Source organism: Phyllobates terribilis, unplaced genomic scaffold (genome assembly GCF_046119375.1).
Source record: "Phyllobates terribilis strain yellow unplaced genomic scaffold, ASM4611937v1 Scaffold_9__5_contigs__length_417890890, whole genome shotgun sequence".
NCBI classification, from domain to species: Eukaryota; Metazoa; Chordata; class Amphibia; order Anura; family Dendrobatidae; genus Phyllobates; species Phyllobates terribilis.
Window position 1 is genome coordinate 172318544 of NW_027362769.1, and position 16287 is coordinate 172334830.

General features: G+C 48.1%; 1 protein-coding gene across 2 annotated transcripts in view; it reads left to right on the plus strand.

Annotated features, from left to right (window-relative positions):
• Positions 1-1003: 1003 nt before the first annotated feature.
• Positions 1004-16287, plus strand: part of TTLL4 (tubulin tyrosine ligase like 4) — a 37809-nt gene continuing 22525 nt past the window's right edge. Inside the window, exons 1-9 of one of the 2 annotated variants that reach the window (XM_073647364.1) lie at positions 1004-1573; positions 9839-11166; positions 11714-11805; positions 11915-11966; positions 12638-12762; positions 13399-13509; positions 14733-14809; positions 15192-15386; positions 15737-15819. In XM_073647364.1, the coding sequence (XP_073503465.1) occupies positions 9911-11166; positions 11714-11805; positions 11915-11966; positions 12638-12762; positions 13399-13509; positions 14733-14809; positions 15192-15386; positions 15737-15819 (1991 nt within the window). In that variant the 5' untranslated portion in view covers positions 1004-1573; positions 9839-9910. The remainder of the gene's footprint in view (positions 1574-9838; positions 11167-11713; positions 11806-11914; positions 11967-12637; positions 12763-13398; positions 13510-14732; positions 14810-15191; positions 15387-15736; positions 15820-16287) is intronic. The other variant, XM_073647365.1, reaches the window with a different exon arrangement.

The following is a 16287-nucleotide window of genomic DNA, read 5'->3' on the forward strand; positions in this document are numbered from 1 at the left end:
GTCTCTCTCCTTCTCTGTCTCCCCGTCTCTCTCCTTCTGTCTCCCCCTGTCTCTGTCCTTCTGTCTCCCCCAGTCTCCCTCCTTCTCTGTCTCCCTCCTTCTCTGTCTCTCCCTCTTCTCTGTCTCCTTCTGTCTCCCCCCTTCTGTCTCTTCCCGTCTCCCTCCTTCTCTGTCTCTCCCCTTGTCTGTCTCCCCCTCTGTCTCTTCCGTCTCCCCCTCTCTGTCTCCCCCTCTGTCTCTCCAGTCTCCCTCCTTCTCGGTCTCTCCCCTTCTCTGTCTCTTCCTCTGTCTCTCTCCTCCCTTCTCTGTCTCTCCAGTCTCCCCTTCTCTGTCTCTCCCCGTCTCCCCCCTTCTCTGTCTCCCCCCGTCTCCCTCCTTCTCAGTCTCTCCCCGTCTCCCTCCTTCTGTCTCCCCCTCTTCTCTGTCTCTCCAGTCTCCCCTTCTGTCTCTCCCTGTCTCCCTCCTTCTCTGTCTCTCCAGTCTGCCCTTCTCTGTCTCCTCCCTTATGTCTCTTCCCGTCTCCCTCCTTCTCTGTCTCTCCCCTTGTCTGTCTCCCCCTCTGTCTCTTCCGTCTCCCCTTCTCTGTCTCCCCCTCTGTCTCTCCAGTCTCCCTCCTTCTCGGTCTCTCCCCTTCTCTGTCTCTTCCTCTGTCTCTCTCCTCCCTTCTCTGTCTCTCCAGTCTCCCCTTCTCTGTCTCTCCCCGTCTCCCTCCTTCTCTGTCTCCCCAGTCTCCCCTTCTCTGTCTCCCCCTCTCTCTCCAGTCTCCCTCCTTCTCGGTCTCTCTCCTCCCTTCTCTGTCTCTCCAGTCTCCCCTTCTGTCTCTCCCCGTCTCCCTCCTTCTCTGTCTCTTCCCTTCTCTGTCTCTCTCCTGTCTCCTCCCTTCTCTGTCTCTCCCTCTATCTCTCTCCTGTCTCCTCCCTTCTCTGTCTCTCCAGTCTCCCCTTCTCTGTCTCTCCCCGTCTCCCTCCTTCTCTGTCTCTCCCCTTCTCTGTCTCTTCCTTTGTCTCTCTCCTGTCTCCTCCTCTGTCTCTCCCCGTCTCCCTCCTTCTCTGTCTCTCCCTTTGTCTCTCTCCTGTCTCCTCCTCTGTCTCTCCCCGTCTCCCTCCTTCTCTGTCTCTCCCTTTGTCTCTCTCCTGTCTCCTCCTCTGTCTCTCCCCGTCTCCCTCCTTCTCTGTCTCTCCCCTTCTCTGTCTCTTCCTTTGTCTCTCTCCTGTCTCCTCCCTTCTCTGTCTCCCCCTCTGTCTCTCCCCGTCTCCCTCCTTCTCTGTCTCTCCCTTTCTCTGTCTCCCCATCTGTCTCCTCCTTTGTCTCTCCCCTTCTCTGTCTCCTTCTGTCTCCCCTCTCTGTGTCTGTCTCTTCCCTTCAGCTGTCTTCTCCTGTTTCCCGCGTTGCTCTCTCGACTCCGCCCTGTCTGCTGATGGCCCCGCCCCTTCCCTTGACGTCGTGCGGCTGGCGGCGGCTCCAGTCCTCAGCAGTCAGAGCCGCGTTGCTAGGAGAGGAGAGGCCGCCGAGCCCGGGAGCGGAGCGGACATAGTGCTCCGGGCGCTCCGGTGCCCGCTGTGCTGTGGAGCGGGTGAGTGGTGCCCGGCGGGGGGCGGACTGTGTAGTTGGGCCCCCGTTGATAAAGGCGGGTCCTCCCCGGTGATAATGGCGGGTCCTCCGGCTGTTAACACATGCGGCTGCCGCCTCCTTCCTGCCTGTGTCTGTCCGGGCTGGGACTTGTAGTACCACAGCCAGTGTTCTTCTGCCGGCTGTTCTGTGGTTTATTGTTCCTCTTCGGTCAGTATGGGGATGCTGGGAGTTGTAGTACTACCTGACATCCTGTGTGATAACTGAGCCTGGCAGGTGAATGACCAGGGAACTACAACTCCTAGCAGGTCGTCCATGCTGCTCTGACCATTCTGCTGCAGTATTGGGGTGAACCTAGAACCAGAGGCGGCTGATTCACCCCATCCCCCCATTTTTCTGCTGTCGGTGGGGGGAGGGGGCACTTATAGAAGCTTTTATCAGCCCCCAAAAATTCACCAGGTCATAAAATGTGGGGTGATGGGGGCCGCGGCCTCGTCCCTCTCTGATGACATCATCAGATCTGCCCATCACTCATCGCCTTGGACCCTTCTAGGTCTCAGTCACCGATCCTCCTGACTGCTGATTCCCCCCCTCCGATCACAGAATGTGGGACCCCCGCTCCATGTATGCCTGTAGGGCTGGACTCCACTATCACCATCGGTCCTGTATGTGCGCTGTTCACACAGGACCCCGGGCACTGATATTATTGGGGGGAGGTGCAGTACTCCTACAGTTACCGGTGGGTTCATGGAGAAACCCCCTAACAATTCTGCACACAAGACTACTACTCCTAGCATGTGGGGAGCAGTGGCACGCCCTGCGTCAGAGCTGTAGACAGGTCTGATATTGTGCTTGCTGGCGGGGGTCCGGGTGCTGAGACCCTCGCTGATCACCAAAAACGAAACTCTAGAAGCGCACAGCTGGGCGCCGCTCTTCTCCCAAGCTGAAGATCTCCTCAGACACTTTATATTGTGCCGTCTTTCGAGCCTTTTGCTCCTTTTGTTTCATCAATCAGTGGGGATCTAAGCTCCCGGACCCCCACTGAGCAAAAATTTTGACCTGCAGAAAGCTTAGAAAAGTTTAGTGTTTTTTTTTTTAATTAAGTTTAAGGTGGACGTGTTGCCTGAACCCCCTTTATAGGAACTGATTACACACATAAAGGAGCTTTTGTTCCCGCTCCTTGCCCACGCAGAATGATTAACCAGCGGACGCTCTTTATTCGCCTGATCGCATCTTTTGTCGGCTTAAAAAGTGTTGCTGAAAAGCAGCCGACCCCCGTCCTGTAATCACACAATGAACGTGGTGGGACAAGTGACCGCACAATTTCCCCTTATGATCACTGCCTGATAAAAATGGTTCTTAAAGGGATTATTCACCCCTTCCATTTAACAACATTGGCCTATGCCTATCTCTCATCCTTTAAATGTGATTTTTGTATACGTTATGTAATCTTTATCGAATAAAATAATGGTTTTTATGCTGCTATACTCATGTTTTCTCCTTTTTCAATTGGCCTATGTAGGTCTGAAAAATAAAAACCTACACACACTTACCAAACTCCCTGCTAATCTCGCTTTTGTATACGATAGGGGATGGCACATAACTACTGCTGATAATCAGCGGCCACTGATTGGCTGCAGCCGTCATGTGCTAAGTGACGTAGAGGAGTAAAGAAGGAAGTTGGCTGATGGATATCTCTCCCGACCATCAGTCGGCCAGCGCCCCCCGTACATATTAAACCATCGGCCGATCCCATCTAATGTGTATGGGGGCCTTTATTCTACATACGCCCTGCTGAGCCCCTCGTACCTGAGTATGGGGGTCCAGAGGGGAGGGCTGCCAGCTGACTATAAAGTATGTGGCTGGATGTAGAAACTCTGTCCTGCGTCATTATAGGCAGCCATCACTAGGGCCGCGCTCTCCCCCTTTACTGTGTACGCCAATTTTGCCCATATCTTATGCATCTATGCCCGTACGTGTGGCACGCTCTTGGCTGTCAGTCTTTTATATTGAAGCACTTCTGGGTGTAAACCTGGAACATAAACAAGAACTAAGGTCTGAACAGGGTGTAATGTTTTCCGCCACGTGTCATCATTTTTCAGGAAACTTGCGCCTCTGAGTAAATAAATGGTCCGCCATAGAATGAATCCCTGTGAGCGATCTCCTGTGCACCGTACACAGCTGCTCTTCTGTTCCCCGGTTTCTTGCTCTGCACCAGGCGTTGTACATTTTAGGGTGGTAACTGGAGACCCTGTAAATAGACCGTTGTGGTGATAGAACTGTGTCGCCTTGTTCAGGTCTGAGGTGTTTGGCCGGGTCGCGTTACAGAATGGCACATGTCTGAGCTTGTTCTGCCCACCTGATACCAGTGCAAATACAGAACGCCAACCGGTTATCAGATCGTAGTCAGGAACACAAGAGGCGACAGAAGCATGAGATTGTCACCAGGACGGCCTGGAGACCACGGGGAGGAGGTCATGGCCGACTCCAACCAGTCAGCAAGGCTTCTTCACTACTAAATGAGTTATGAATGAAGCTGAAAAATGCTTCATAGGCTGTGATGTAACGTGATCCAGATCTGGTCTGTTTCTAGTTCAAACCAGCAGAATAATGAGTGCAGCTCTGGAGTATAATGCAGGTTGTAACTTGGGATCAGTACAGAATCAGTAATGTCATATATGTACACAGTGACAGCCCCAGCAGCTCTGGAGTATAATACATTACATTACTGATCCTGAGTTACATCCTGTATGTACACAGTGACTCCACCAGCAGAATAGTGAGTGCAGCTCTGGAGTATAATACAGGATGTAACTCAGGATCAGTAATGTAATGTATGTACACAGTGGCTGCACCAGCAGAATAGTGAGTGCAGCTCTGGAGTATAATACAGGATATAACACAGGATCAGTAATGTAATGTATGTACACAGTGACTGCTCCAGCAGAATAGTGAGTGCAGCTCTGGAGTATAATACAGGATATAACACAGGATCAGTAATGTAATGTATGTACACAGTGGCTGCACCAGCAGAATAGTGAGTGCAGCTCTGGAGTATAATACAGGATGTAACTCAGGATCGATGCAGGATAATTAATGAGGGTTTCACCACTCCTTCCCCAACCTGGCTGCATTGTTGCTCAGCTGTTTTCTGCAGGGTCAGGTGGCTGATGAACAGGATGCTATAACTTCTGGTCCTCCATACAAATGGATAGAAAACTAACCAAAAAAAGTTAGGATCTCTCGCCTACCAAATTATTACCTAGTTTTGCTCCTTCTCCGGTTGTCTGGTGTCTTCTGTGTTTCATCTCTTTAGTAACTGTACTATATTTGGCTCTTTTCATTCATATTTTCATTTTCCTGGTGACACATCACACAGATTCCTGTGTACATACCTTGTCTGCCGGATGTGTGCGAGGACAGGGAGGGCCCTCATTATAATACTGATTAGTTCAGCAGAGGAATCAAAGACGTTTTAAATCTGCCAAGAAATTGTTTCTGCTACTTATAACACCGAAGTCTGCCGGTGGCCTATCTGGTGCTGGGGGGAATGACCCCCGGGGTCTGCCGGTGGCCGATCTGGTGCTGGGGGGAATGACCCCCGGGGTCTGCCGGTGGCCGATCTGGTGCTGGGGGGGAATGACCCCCGGGGTCTGCCGGTGGCCGATCTGGTGCTGGGGGGGGAATGACCCCCGGGGTCTGCCGGTGGCCGATCTGGTGCTGGGGGGGATTGACCCCCGGGGTCTGCCGGTGGCCGATCTGATGCTGGGGGGGAATGACCCCCGGGGTCTGCCGGTGGCCGATCTGATGCTGGGGGGGAATGACCCCCGGGGTCTGCCGGTGGCCGATCTGATGCTGGGGGGGAATGACCCCCGGGGTCTGCCGGTGGCCGATCTGATGCTGGGGGGGAATGACCCCCGGGGTCTGCCGGTGGCCGATCTGGTGCTGGGGGGCAATGACCCCCGGGGCCTGCCGGTGGCCGATCTGGTGCTGGCATTGCTGTAAGGTCACGTCATCAGAATTACAGCTGGATGTGTATGTAATGTGCTGAGTCAGAGGGCTGAGCAGCATTTAGTGCAGCGTCTGCTGATTCATTTTTTTTGCCTTCACCTACCAATTAGGAGAAGCAAAGGGTTGTGCAGGTGGAAAACAATCGTTTTTAATGTGGGAGAAATAGAGAAATAGGACGAAACTTCATAAATTACTTGAATTAAAGGGAATCTGTCCCCACCCCCCCCCCCTCCTGCAATCAGACCTCTACTATGGGCATACAGGTGATAGAAAAGTAAATCTATACTTACCCATATGGCCAATAGCAGAGGTCTGTTTTCCAGAGGCTTGGCGTCAAGCAAACCCCTCCTATCTGCTTACTATTCCCCTAAATTGCCTCATCTGTGTTAAATTATTATATTGCCCCCCTCCCCTGTGACAGGCCCTGCTCTGCCTCCCCTCCCATGGAGCGCGCTTTTTCTTCCCCGTGATGGGCAGGGGAGGGGGGGGGGATATAGTCATTTAGCCCAGAGGCGGGGATTTAGGGGAATAGTAAGCAGATAGGAGGGGTTTGCTTGGCATCCCCCGGACGCCAAGCCTCTGGAAAACAGACTGTTTTAGAGGCTGTTATTTTTGCAAAAGGAGGATCTACTAAATATTAATGTCACTTTTCTGGTGAGGTGCCCATACTTATGCACCTGTCAAATTTTGTTTGAATGCAGATTGCACATTTTCTGTTAGTACAATAAACCTCATTTCAAGGCAGAAACATTACTGTGTCCAACAGTTATTACATAGATCAAACTGAAAGAGCTGCTGCAAAAACACCAATTTTTATAAAACATTAAGATTAATAGGGGTGCCCAAACTTTTTCATATAACTGTATTTTTTCATAAGAATTTGGGAAAGTTATAAAATGTCCTATAAATGTCTGTCCTATTCCTGATCTAAGGGTCTAGACTTTTAGCTGAGATTAATCTGTGCTACAGTAAATTTATTTAGACATGAGCCGTGTATGAGGGAGTGGTGGAGTTGGAGTTGGAATCGGTGTCATGATGGAAATTGAGGAGTCTGGAGTCGGAGGTTTGGCTTACCGACTCCACAGCCCTGGTTAACACAGCGACTGTCCCTGTAAGTTCATGAATTTATCATCTCTCCTGTGTATAGGCAATGGTTCTGCTCCTTCAAGAAAGCTTTCCTGGTGTCAAGATATTAGTGTTGTTTCTTCCCCACTGAAGTCTTTGATTTGACCCCCAGGTAGCCGGGGGCCGGCTGATTGCTCATTTCAGTATGAGCCAGCCCCCTTCTCTGTAGCTATTGATGCATAGACATAGAAGGGGTCTGGCTTAGCTATTGGTTTTGGGACCCAATTCAATCTTTTTTTTTTTTCTTCCTGGTCAGTGATTGTGATTAGACACTTACAGAAAACACTTTTTGCATATTGATAGTAACTTCTAGTGATGTCTCATGGTGCCGATCTGAGTGCAATCATAGATCCACAGAAGACCCATTATCGTACTTAGTGGATATTGATAGGGGTATCTGCACACTTTGCTGCCTTTTCTGAGCTGTTACACCCTGGAGACCTTTTATCGCTACCAATGGAAACTTTGCACTTTATGTAATTGCACACGGTAATAACTTTTTATAAGTGTCTTATTACCCCACTTTTTATCCCACATTCAACTATTGTCAGAGAGGGGGGTGATTTTTTGCTAGTTGGGTACATCGTTTGACCCCCTCCCCAAGTTGACGCTTGCCAGACATTTTATCCGTCGCCTGGAAATCAACCCTCATTAATATGTCAGAAGCGGAGGAGAGAATTAATTAGTGTTACGCTGAGCTCGGCTTTGTGTAAGTCTCACCAATTGTTACACTAATTGTCCTCTGCTCCGGTTTCCTTGTTACTTGGCTACGTATCGGATGGTCTGATCCTCATAGACCGGCGGCAAGGGGGGGGGGGGGGGTGTCTGCAAGCGCATCTACAATGTGCCTTACACCTATAGGGGAGTTGCCAAAAATGAGCACATAACCTAGAAATGTAGTAGGACCGGTATTTTCTAGGAAGATCTCGAAATTATTTTGGCGTATGTATGGCAACTCTTGTCCCTGACAGATAATAAATCTACTGTTTCGTCTCCTTCGGGCAAATTTCACCCACTTTAACAATTTCCGTAAGCGCAGAGAGAAGGGAGAAAGTTGGTAATCTTAGTGCCATATTGAGACGAGCCTGTTGGCTAATGTCCCCCTGTCTGTTTTGTACGGACTCCAGTACTTAGCTGCAGAGACTGCGACCAATCCGCTACATTATACATTTTCTACCACCAGAATTGGGATCGGAGACTTTTTTTTTTTTATAACCCGGGTTAAGTGGTGGAATCATTCTGCTGAGGATTTTACTGAGCAAATTCCCAGTGTGTTTTTAATCCCCCTCCCCGATATCTATTATACTGTAATTTTATTGTCAAATTCAAAGCCCACCCACAACCTGTGAAGGCGTGACTGTACAGAACAAGTTGTCTCGTGTACCTGAGGAATAACGTTATCTTTGGCCATTTTATGACTTGTATCCTGCATTTTTCACCATTTTCCCCCTCTATGTAGACTATATTTAATTTTCAGTTGTCTCTGAGCTAGTGTGTATAAACCAGCTACTATGATCAGGGCTGTGGAGTCTGTATAAAATGGACCGACTCAGACTCCTAAAATATATAGTAAATTAGGTACAGTAGTACAATGTAAGATGTGCCATAAATGTTTTCATAAGAATTTGGGAATGGTATAAAATGTCCTATAAAGTGCCCACGATGCAGAAATGCTTCGGATTTTTCCAGAGCGTTTCTGCATCTCTCTGGCAGAAAAAAACGCATGCGGATTGTACATGCGGATTGTACATGCGGATTGCACATGCGTTTTTCCTGCCAGGGACATGCTGATGTGAAGCGTTCTTCACATGCATTTCCGCATGCAGGTTGACAAGCGCTTTCCAAGCAATTTTAGCATCACTTGGAAAAGTGCTTGACAACTTGGTCACACTATATAAATCCATGCAACCGGCATGGATTTTATATAGTGTGACCAAGTTGGTTATAAAAAAAAAACATATAATCCCCTTCCGATGGCCCCCATTCTTCTTATCCTATGCATCTGGTCTTCCCGGTGTCTCGCAGTTGTGTAAAAGGACCTTCCATGACGTCACTTAGTCATGTGACGGGTCACGAGACCGCTGACGTCGGCGGTCGCGTGACCCGTCACATGACTAAATGACGTCATGGCAGGTCCCTTTAGACCATCGCGGGCTGCCGGGAAGCCAGGACGGATCTCTATGGAGACCGGGGGCCATCAGAAGGTGAATATAATGTATTTTTTTATTTTAATTCTTTTTTTTGTTTGTTTGTTTTTTTACAGGTACCCGGGTGTGGATGAGAGTCTCCTCTTCTCCAGACCCGGGTACCATCCGCACAATGAATCGCTTAATATCCGCATGTGCACATGTTGTCATGCGGATATTAAGCGATTCAATGCAAGTCAATGGCGGCGAAAACGCCGCGATTACGCAAAATAATTGGTTGTGCTGCGATTTTTTTTTTTTTTTTTTTTTCCGCAATGATAATCCGCAGCGGAAATTTCCTCAGCATGTGCATAGCACATGCGGATTATCTTTGGGGAACATGGCAGGCCTTCTACCAAGCGTTTTTTAAGCGTTTCTGCAGCGGAATTGCTGCTGCGGAAACGCTTAAAAAACCTAGTGGGCACACAGCCTGAATGTCTGTTCTGTTCCTGATCTAAGGCTCTCGGCTCTTAGTTAAGATGAATCTGTGCTGCACTTTATGTGCATGCTTATTAGTGACCAGTGCTATGGAGTCTGGGGTTTGGCTTACCGACTTCACAGCCCTGGCTATGATGTGTCCCATACACAGCAGACGGTGACATGAGAGATTCCTGTCTCTTTGTAGAATATATTCAGAAGCAGCTGCATAATGGAGGACATTGTACAACAGTCCTGAGCTATGTAGTTGTGCATCCAGCTCTGGGGTGATAAAACACTTACTATTAAGCAGCATAGAGGATATTTGTACAGCAGTGTAGCTGTGAATCCAGCACTGGGACAAGCTAAAATAAAGCAAAGCAGGTGCCCAGGCCTGGTGTAAACTTGGAATGGTCTGCAGCATTAAACCATATCCTAGTCGTATGGCATTATTTAAGATAGAAATACCCCTTTAAACGCATGGTGAGTGTGCAGTGTGGTAACATCTTCTCTCTTTTTGGTCATTGCAGATGAAACCATAGAACAATGAAGCAGCGAGAAGTGTCGGTCACACTGGACTGATACCTGGGAGATGGCCATTCATGGCCTCAGTCGAGACACTGGTGTATATTGCTGAGCCTAAGAAGCCGATCACTTCTCATCCAGACAGATGTAAAGACCCCAATATTGACATCCCGGCCTCAAAGCTGTCGCCTCTCTGGAAGCAAAAGGGGGAACATGCCCATTTGGCTCATGGTCGCCAATCCGCTCATTACATGTTCCCTCGACCTTCCTGTTTGTTGTCTGAGCCCAGCAGGCCGACTCCACCTTTAACACCGTCTCCTCCCCTATCTGGGCACCGTTCATTACATGACAGCCTTGAAAGAACGTTAGTTTTCCGTAGAACATCAGAAAGTCAGAGAAATATCTCCACCCGCTACAGGTATCCACCAATCCGGCCTTTCCCTAAATCTGCCAAAACTGAAAGTGCCATGACGTCTCTGATGGTAGATCAGTTTTTCTTGCCCAGCGCGGCTGGTGAGCTCCCTGACGTTGGCATTCGAAGACCTTCCAGTGTGGCCTCCAAGTCAACCTCGGATACTTCTCGGCCGGCATTAGTTACCAACGCTTTCCTACGACCAAACAGTGCTAAAGTGCCTTTACATCCACATGTGGACAAGAAGAAGGCGCCAAGCCCCACTCAGGTTGGAGCAAAGTCTGCTTCATGGCTTTCCGGGGAGAAACCAGGCTTCGGCCAACCTAACAGGGCTGCCCCTTCACTGAATCACACTGGCATTCGCTCAGGGACTGCGGTCGGCAAAGAAACTTCTTCATCCACCATCATGGAGGGTTTGGCCAAAGTTGAGGAGACGACCTGGCATATACTTGAAAATAATAAAGTTGGTAGCTCTCCTCATAGAGGAGTCCAACTTACAGAGGCTGTGAGGCGCTTGACAGGAGGTCCTTTGCTCTCTGTCTGTGAAGCACAACTTAAAATTTCTCCTAAAGCTGTCTGCCAAAATAACGAGACGTGTGCCAGCGGTGCAACAGCACAATCCTCCTTCCATCCAGGCCACACTGCACCAAGCAGCCTGGCGGCAGAGCGTCCATGCCTTAATGGTGACATCAGTATTTCCAAGGGATACCATGCCAACATATCCACCCAGCAAAGCGGTGCCAACCTTGATGCCATGGGGGATGACTCGTGCCGCTTTGATACCTCTGCTCACCTTCCAGCCTTGAAATGTGAACCAGCGACCGGCGAGCCGTCTCATCGAGGAAACATTACTGTGATGGCCTCTCAGATCTCAACCATGCATCTTAATAAACCTGGCGAAGTTTTAGAAAGTAACTTAGAGTAAGTCGTGTTCCTTCAAAGGCTCCACGGGCATGAGCCATAGTTTATCAGATTGGCACGGAGGTAGATGCTATGTAAGATTATGCAGTTTCATGGGTGCAGCCGGGGTTCTCACATTTCTGGAGTACTCCGCTAGGTCTGATCATCTGGGTCTGTGGCCAGGTGACGGTCCGAGCTGAGCCCAAAGAGTAAAGATGTGATTATGCAAACTTTATAGAGCAGCTCGCATCAATAGGTATTTGTTAGACGGAGGATCAGATTCCTAAAGATATAAAAAAAAAAAAATAATCCTATTCGTAATATAGTGTGATATTTACTGCTCCTGGGTCCTCATGTATAGGTTTCACCCAGCACCAGGGTCTTATTTTTCCAATGCATCTGTGACTGCAGGATTTTGGGGTCCAGGCAGCTGGCGTCCCCTTTGTCGATGTGGGCTGCCATTTGACCTGTATTTGTACGTACAACTTATTTTGTGCCATCGACAAGGTTTCATCTGCACGAGTGTCGGTGCAGCCATGCCTTTTTCCTAATGTTTTTCCCATCGTAGCATTACTGTTCCAAACTCTGATATGGATGATGCTGAGGAGGAGCTGCCTGAAGGCTTGGATGACAGCCAGGAGGAAGAGGAGGATGAGGAAGGTTTGTTTCTTCAGCCCCATAACTGAACCTGTGAACGCTCCTGCACTGATGCAAGTCAGAGCCGGATATCGCATATTCTACTGTTACTTATTCCCATCTTCTATTGCAGATCCCAGCATTATCCCAGCGCCCTCTACTACATCGCTTGCAGATGTTTCCAGGTATTTGGATTGTAACCTGAATTGATTTCGCTTCTCATTTAAAGGGTTGTTCTGGAACTGGTAGCATTGGGTAGACCCCCCTGAGTGGTTGCCGGACACATGCACAATTCCTGACGACCTTACATGTGCCTTGGCAGGAACCTATAGATGTAATCAGCGTTGCTCCGCTTCCTGTAAAGAGGCCAAAATATGTTAGCCGAAACTGAGCAGCGATCTTGGCACTTCTAGACATGGAGCGACATTATGGACACAGTATTCTACCTCTATCCATTAGAATGGTGCATGCTTTGCTGAGCAGTGGCTGGACCTGTCTTATGGGCTTTAATTCTGCAACGTATCAGTTACAGTTCCATATTTTCCTCATTGAGTTCAATGGAGAAATCAAAATCTCCAACAAACCCCAATTGTTGCAGATTTTGCTGCAGAGCCGTAGTCCGTCCACAAGTCCTGAGATACCAGGCCATGAGCATGTTGGTTCTGCAAAGAAATCAGCAGCTAACTTTTTACTACATATTGAAGATTTTCATGCGGCTTCTTGTGGAATGGCTCCGCAAGAACTTTACTACATGTGAACACACCTTTAAATGTTTGGACTTTTTCACTTCGTTCTAGTAACTTTTGGCAGGGAAATCCTGTTTTCTATCATCTAAAATGTTGATTTTCATTTGTAGACTTTGTGCTCCAATCATGGATCCGGTGATCTCCAATGTGGCTTTCATTGTGAGACCCGCCCTCACCCCAAGCCTGTTCCCCAATACACCGTCAACTATTTATTTTGCTACCCAGGATGAAAAAGGTAAGATACAGCTACTTATCCATCGTGATACATAAGTTCTCAGGCCCATATGGCTAGGGCTATATGGCTGCATCCCTGGCGCTTTGCATGTCTGTGGGGTTGTGGTGCAACTTTTGACTGTTGCAATTGTAGCACAAAATCCAAACCTGCTCGGTCCCTGGTCACCAGATGCACTTGATTTTATTTTCATGGACTTTGCACTGTGACTTGCATGCACCACGTCTGTGGTGGGGCTGTTTGTTTTGTTTTTTTATCTACAGATAAACTGCAGCTCTATATTGGATGCATGACCGAGTCGTAGCCAAGTTGCACCAATGTATGTAGCCGCATGTAGTTGTCTTGAGACTAGCTGTCGTTTTTGTCCCTGCCTAATGATATTCACCGACTTAAAATTAAACCTAGCTGGAAAAACAAAAAAAATAGCTCCACAAAGTTTGTGTACAATCCCCTTCCTACATTTCTCCATGGTTATAGACCACAAACGAGCCCTGCACGGTCTCATCCTGTATCTATATGGCCTGCAATGTGTTTCCTTGTGGGGTAAGCACAGACGTAGGCACATTGGAGCAAGAGATCCCATGTAAGTAGATTCCTGAGTGACTTGATCCAGACTTCTGTATTTTGCTGTGTTTCTAGTGGAACTTTTGCCTTGGGCTCAAAGAAAACTGATGAAGTGGAAAATGAGCACAGTGACGCCAAATGTAGTCAAACAGACTGTCGCAAGGTCCCACTTCAGGATCACCAAAAGTGAGTACCCTGCCTGGTGTTGTGACCGCAAGTAGAATAAAAAATACTAATTATGTTAAGACCAAAAAAAGCCCATGTCCCCAGCTGCAGGTAGTTTAATAAAAAACAAGCTCTGCTTTATGCACCCTCACTGGATTTAGTGCCGAGTCTCCACCACTGCGACCGGGGTTTGATGCTGCCTGTAGCACCGACTTCATGTCTACAGCGCTGCACCCAATGATTGAGGTCAGCGGCCGGTGCCATCTAATCGGGCAGAGCTGATAATCAGTTATTGGCAGCGGCGCTGTTGATGTGACATCAAGCGGGCACTCGGTACTGGACCCCGGGAGGGGGAAAAAGCACAAGCTGCAGGCAGGGATGAAGGGTTTACAAAAATGGTGGCTTAGTGCCACCTAAGGGGATATGAAGTATTACACCTTTTCAATCTTAGTTCAGTGCACATACTATGTAGTTCACACACTTGCCAGGTCTTCCAGACTCACTCGGGTTAATGAGGAGGATTCAGTGTCCTTATCTATTTAAGAATTCTCTCTGTATATATAAAAAATGTCTTAAGATGAGAAACCTTGTGACTGATCTGTTGTCACTGTTTTATCCTTTAACATCCACTAAGACTCCTTTTTCCGGCACCTTCTAAGGCAGGGGTGCCCAATTCACTTTCACAGAGGGCCACATCAGCGTTATGGTTGCCTTCAAAGAGCCACTTGTAATCGTAAGGACTCAAGGAGACGTTTGTGAAAATCGGTCCGAGTATGAACTACATTGCACAGACTGGCCACGGGTTCACCAACTCGAGCATGATGGTGTCTAAGGGTCCTAATCCTCAGCATCCTGCTGTTAAAGGGCTGCAGAATAAGCCCTCCACGGTGTCCCCCGGGGCCCTGGAGCGGGTGCTTGGCTCCAGTTCTAACCTGCGGAAACTGTTATTGATCGCCGTGGTCAGTAGGGACCTTTCTCCACCAGATCTCCGGGTTTCCCGATGATTAGATCAGATGTGGAGACCTATATAATAGCCCTGCTGTCGGTGTACATGAAGTGCTGTTATAATGTATTATACCGGAGAATGAATTGTGATACTTTATTAATCTAACAAATAATGTAATGTGTGTGAATTGAGATACTTTATGAAAATTTATGGCTGGTAAAAAAAGAAATAGAGGCAAGAATTAAAAAACTAAATAAATTGACCATTATACCTGGTAACAGATGAATGTTTCTTGCAGAGAGTCACGACTGGTTGGGTTGCTGGGGTCATCACATGAAGTCCACAGGCTTTAAAGCTATCCGAGACTACCAGAAGGTACATTTCCCTTAGTAAGGAGTTACTAAGGTTTTTCAGGGTCCTAATATTGATGACCTATCCTTTGATCGTTTGGTGTCATCTCACCACCTCCGATCCGCTTGTATGAAGAGCCCGCGGTGGGCGCTGCAGCTGCTATAATGCTTCCCGCTTGGCCGGGCCGATAATAATTGCAGCGTTGTCTCATTTACTTCAATGGTGAAGTTACAGCCCTTCGAGCATTTGATCAGTGGGTGGTGCCAAGTGTCAGACCCCCATAGTGTGATATTGATGGCCCGTTCATTAGACCGACAACACTACGGTCCTGGAAACACTCCCACCTTTATTTTGCCCCTGTCCGTTTCTCACCTCTTCTTTTTTTTTTTTTTTTGTGTCCGATCAGCTGAATCATTTTCCAGGCTCCTTTCAGATCGGAAGGAAAGATCGTTTGTGGAGAAACCTGTCTAAAATGCAGGCTCGCTTTGGAAGGAAAGAATTCAACTTCTTCCCCCAGTCCTTTGTGCTTCCACAAGACATCAAGCTCCTGAGAAAAGCCTGGGAAGACGGGGGGACACGGCAGAAATGGATCGTCAAGCCGGTACGAGAGGAGTATAATGTACTGATGGGTCGACTCTGTGAGTGCAGCGTTCGTCTTCATGCACACTGATGGATTACAGCTTAGGAAAACTTGTGCTATGGGGTCTTATTGGGGTCTTATTAACCCTTTATGGGCCCGACTATATCTTTGTACATTCAATACAATTTTCCATGGCTGGTTTCATCAGATGGTATAGCGCTCCATACATCGGCTCAGGAGAATGCTCTGCCATGTGCACAAGGCCCGGAGCTGGACATGAATGGAGCAAATATCAATAGTGATCAGATCAATTTTTATTTTTTAATCTAATTTCTGTATTTTTTTAATAACTATTTGCGTTTTTATTTTAGCCTGCATCAGCCAGAGGGATGGGGATCCAGGTTATACATAAATGGAGCCAGCTGCCGAAGAAAAGGCCGCTACTGGTGCAGAGGTAATCGCCGTGCGTGCACCTGAAGAGGGTTTTCATCATTTTCAAGAATGAGGGGATTTTTTATTTGAATGGATTACGATTTGTCTATTAGATTGCAGTCTAGCACGAGATCTGCGTTTTGCAAAACTGTTTGCTATAGAGTTTGCAAGTGCAGAGGATCACGTGCTGTTAGCCAGGGCTTAGCTAAAATAAGTGCAGGGGCTGCAGTAGCACCTGGAGCCCAGGTGGCCCAAAAGGTCTCTTTTGACCTGTATGAAAAAAATCATTACTATTAAATCCTTGCAATAATTGGGGGGGCCCCGTTGGTCCTTTTGCATTGGAGCCCACAAGTTTCGCCACTGCTGTTAGGTCCTGATCCCGTCGAGCTTCCATGTCCCCGAGCTCCTCTTGTGCTGCAGAGAGACCACTGCCGGCAGCATTGGAAAGTGCATGGAGTACTACACCAGCGGCTCAGCCCGACTTCTAAAT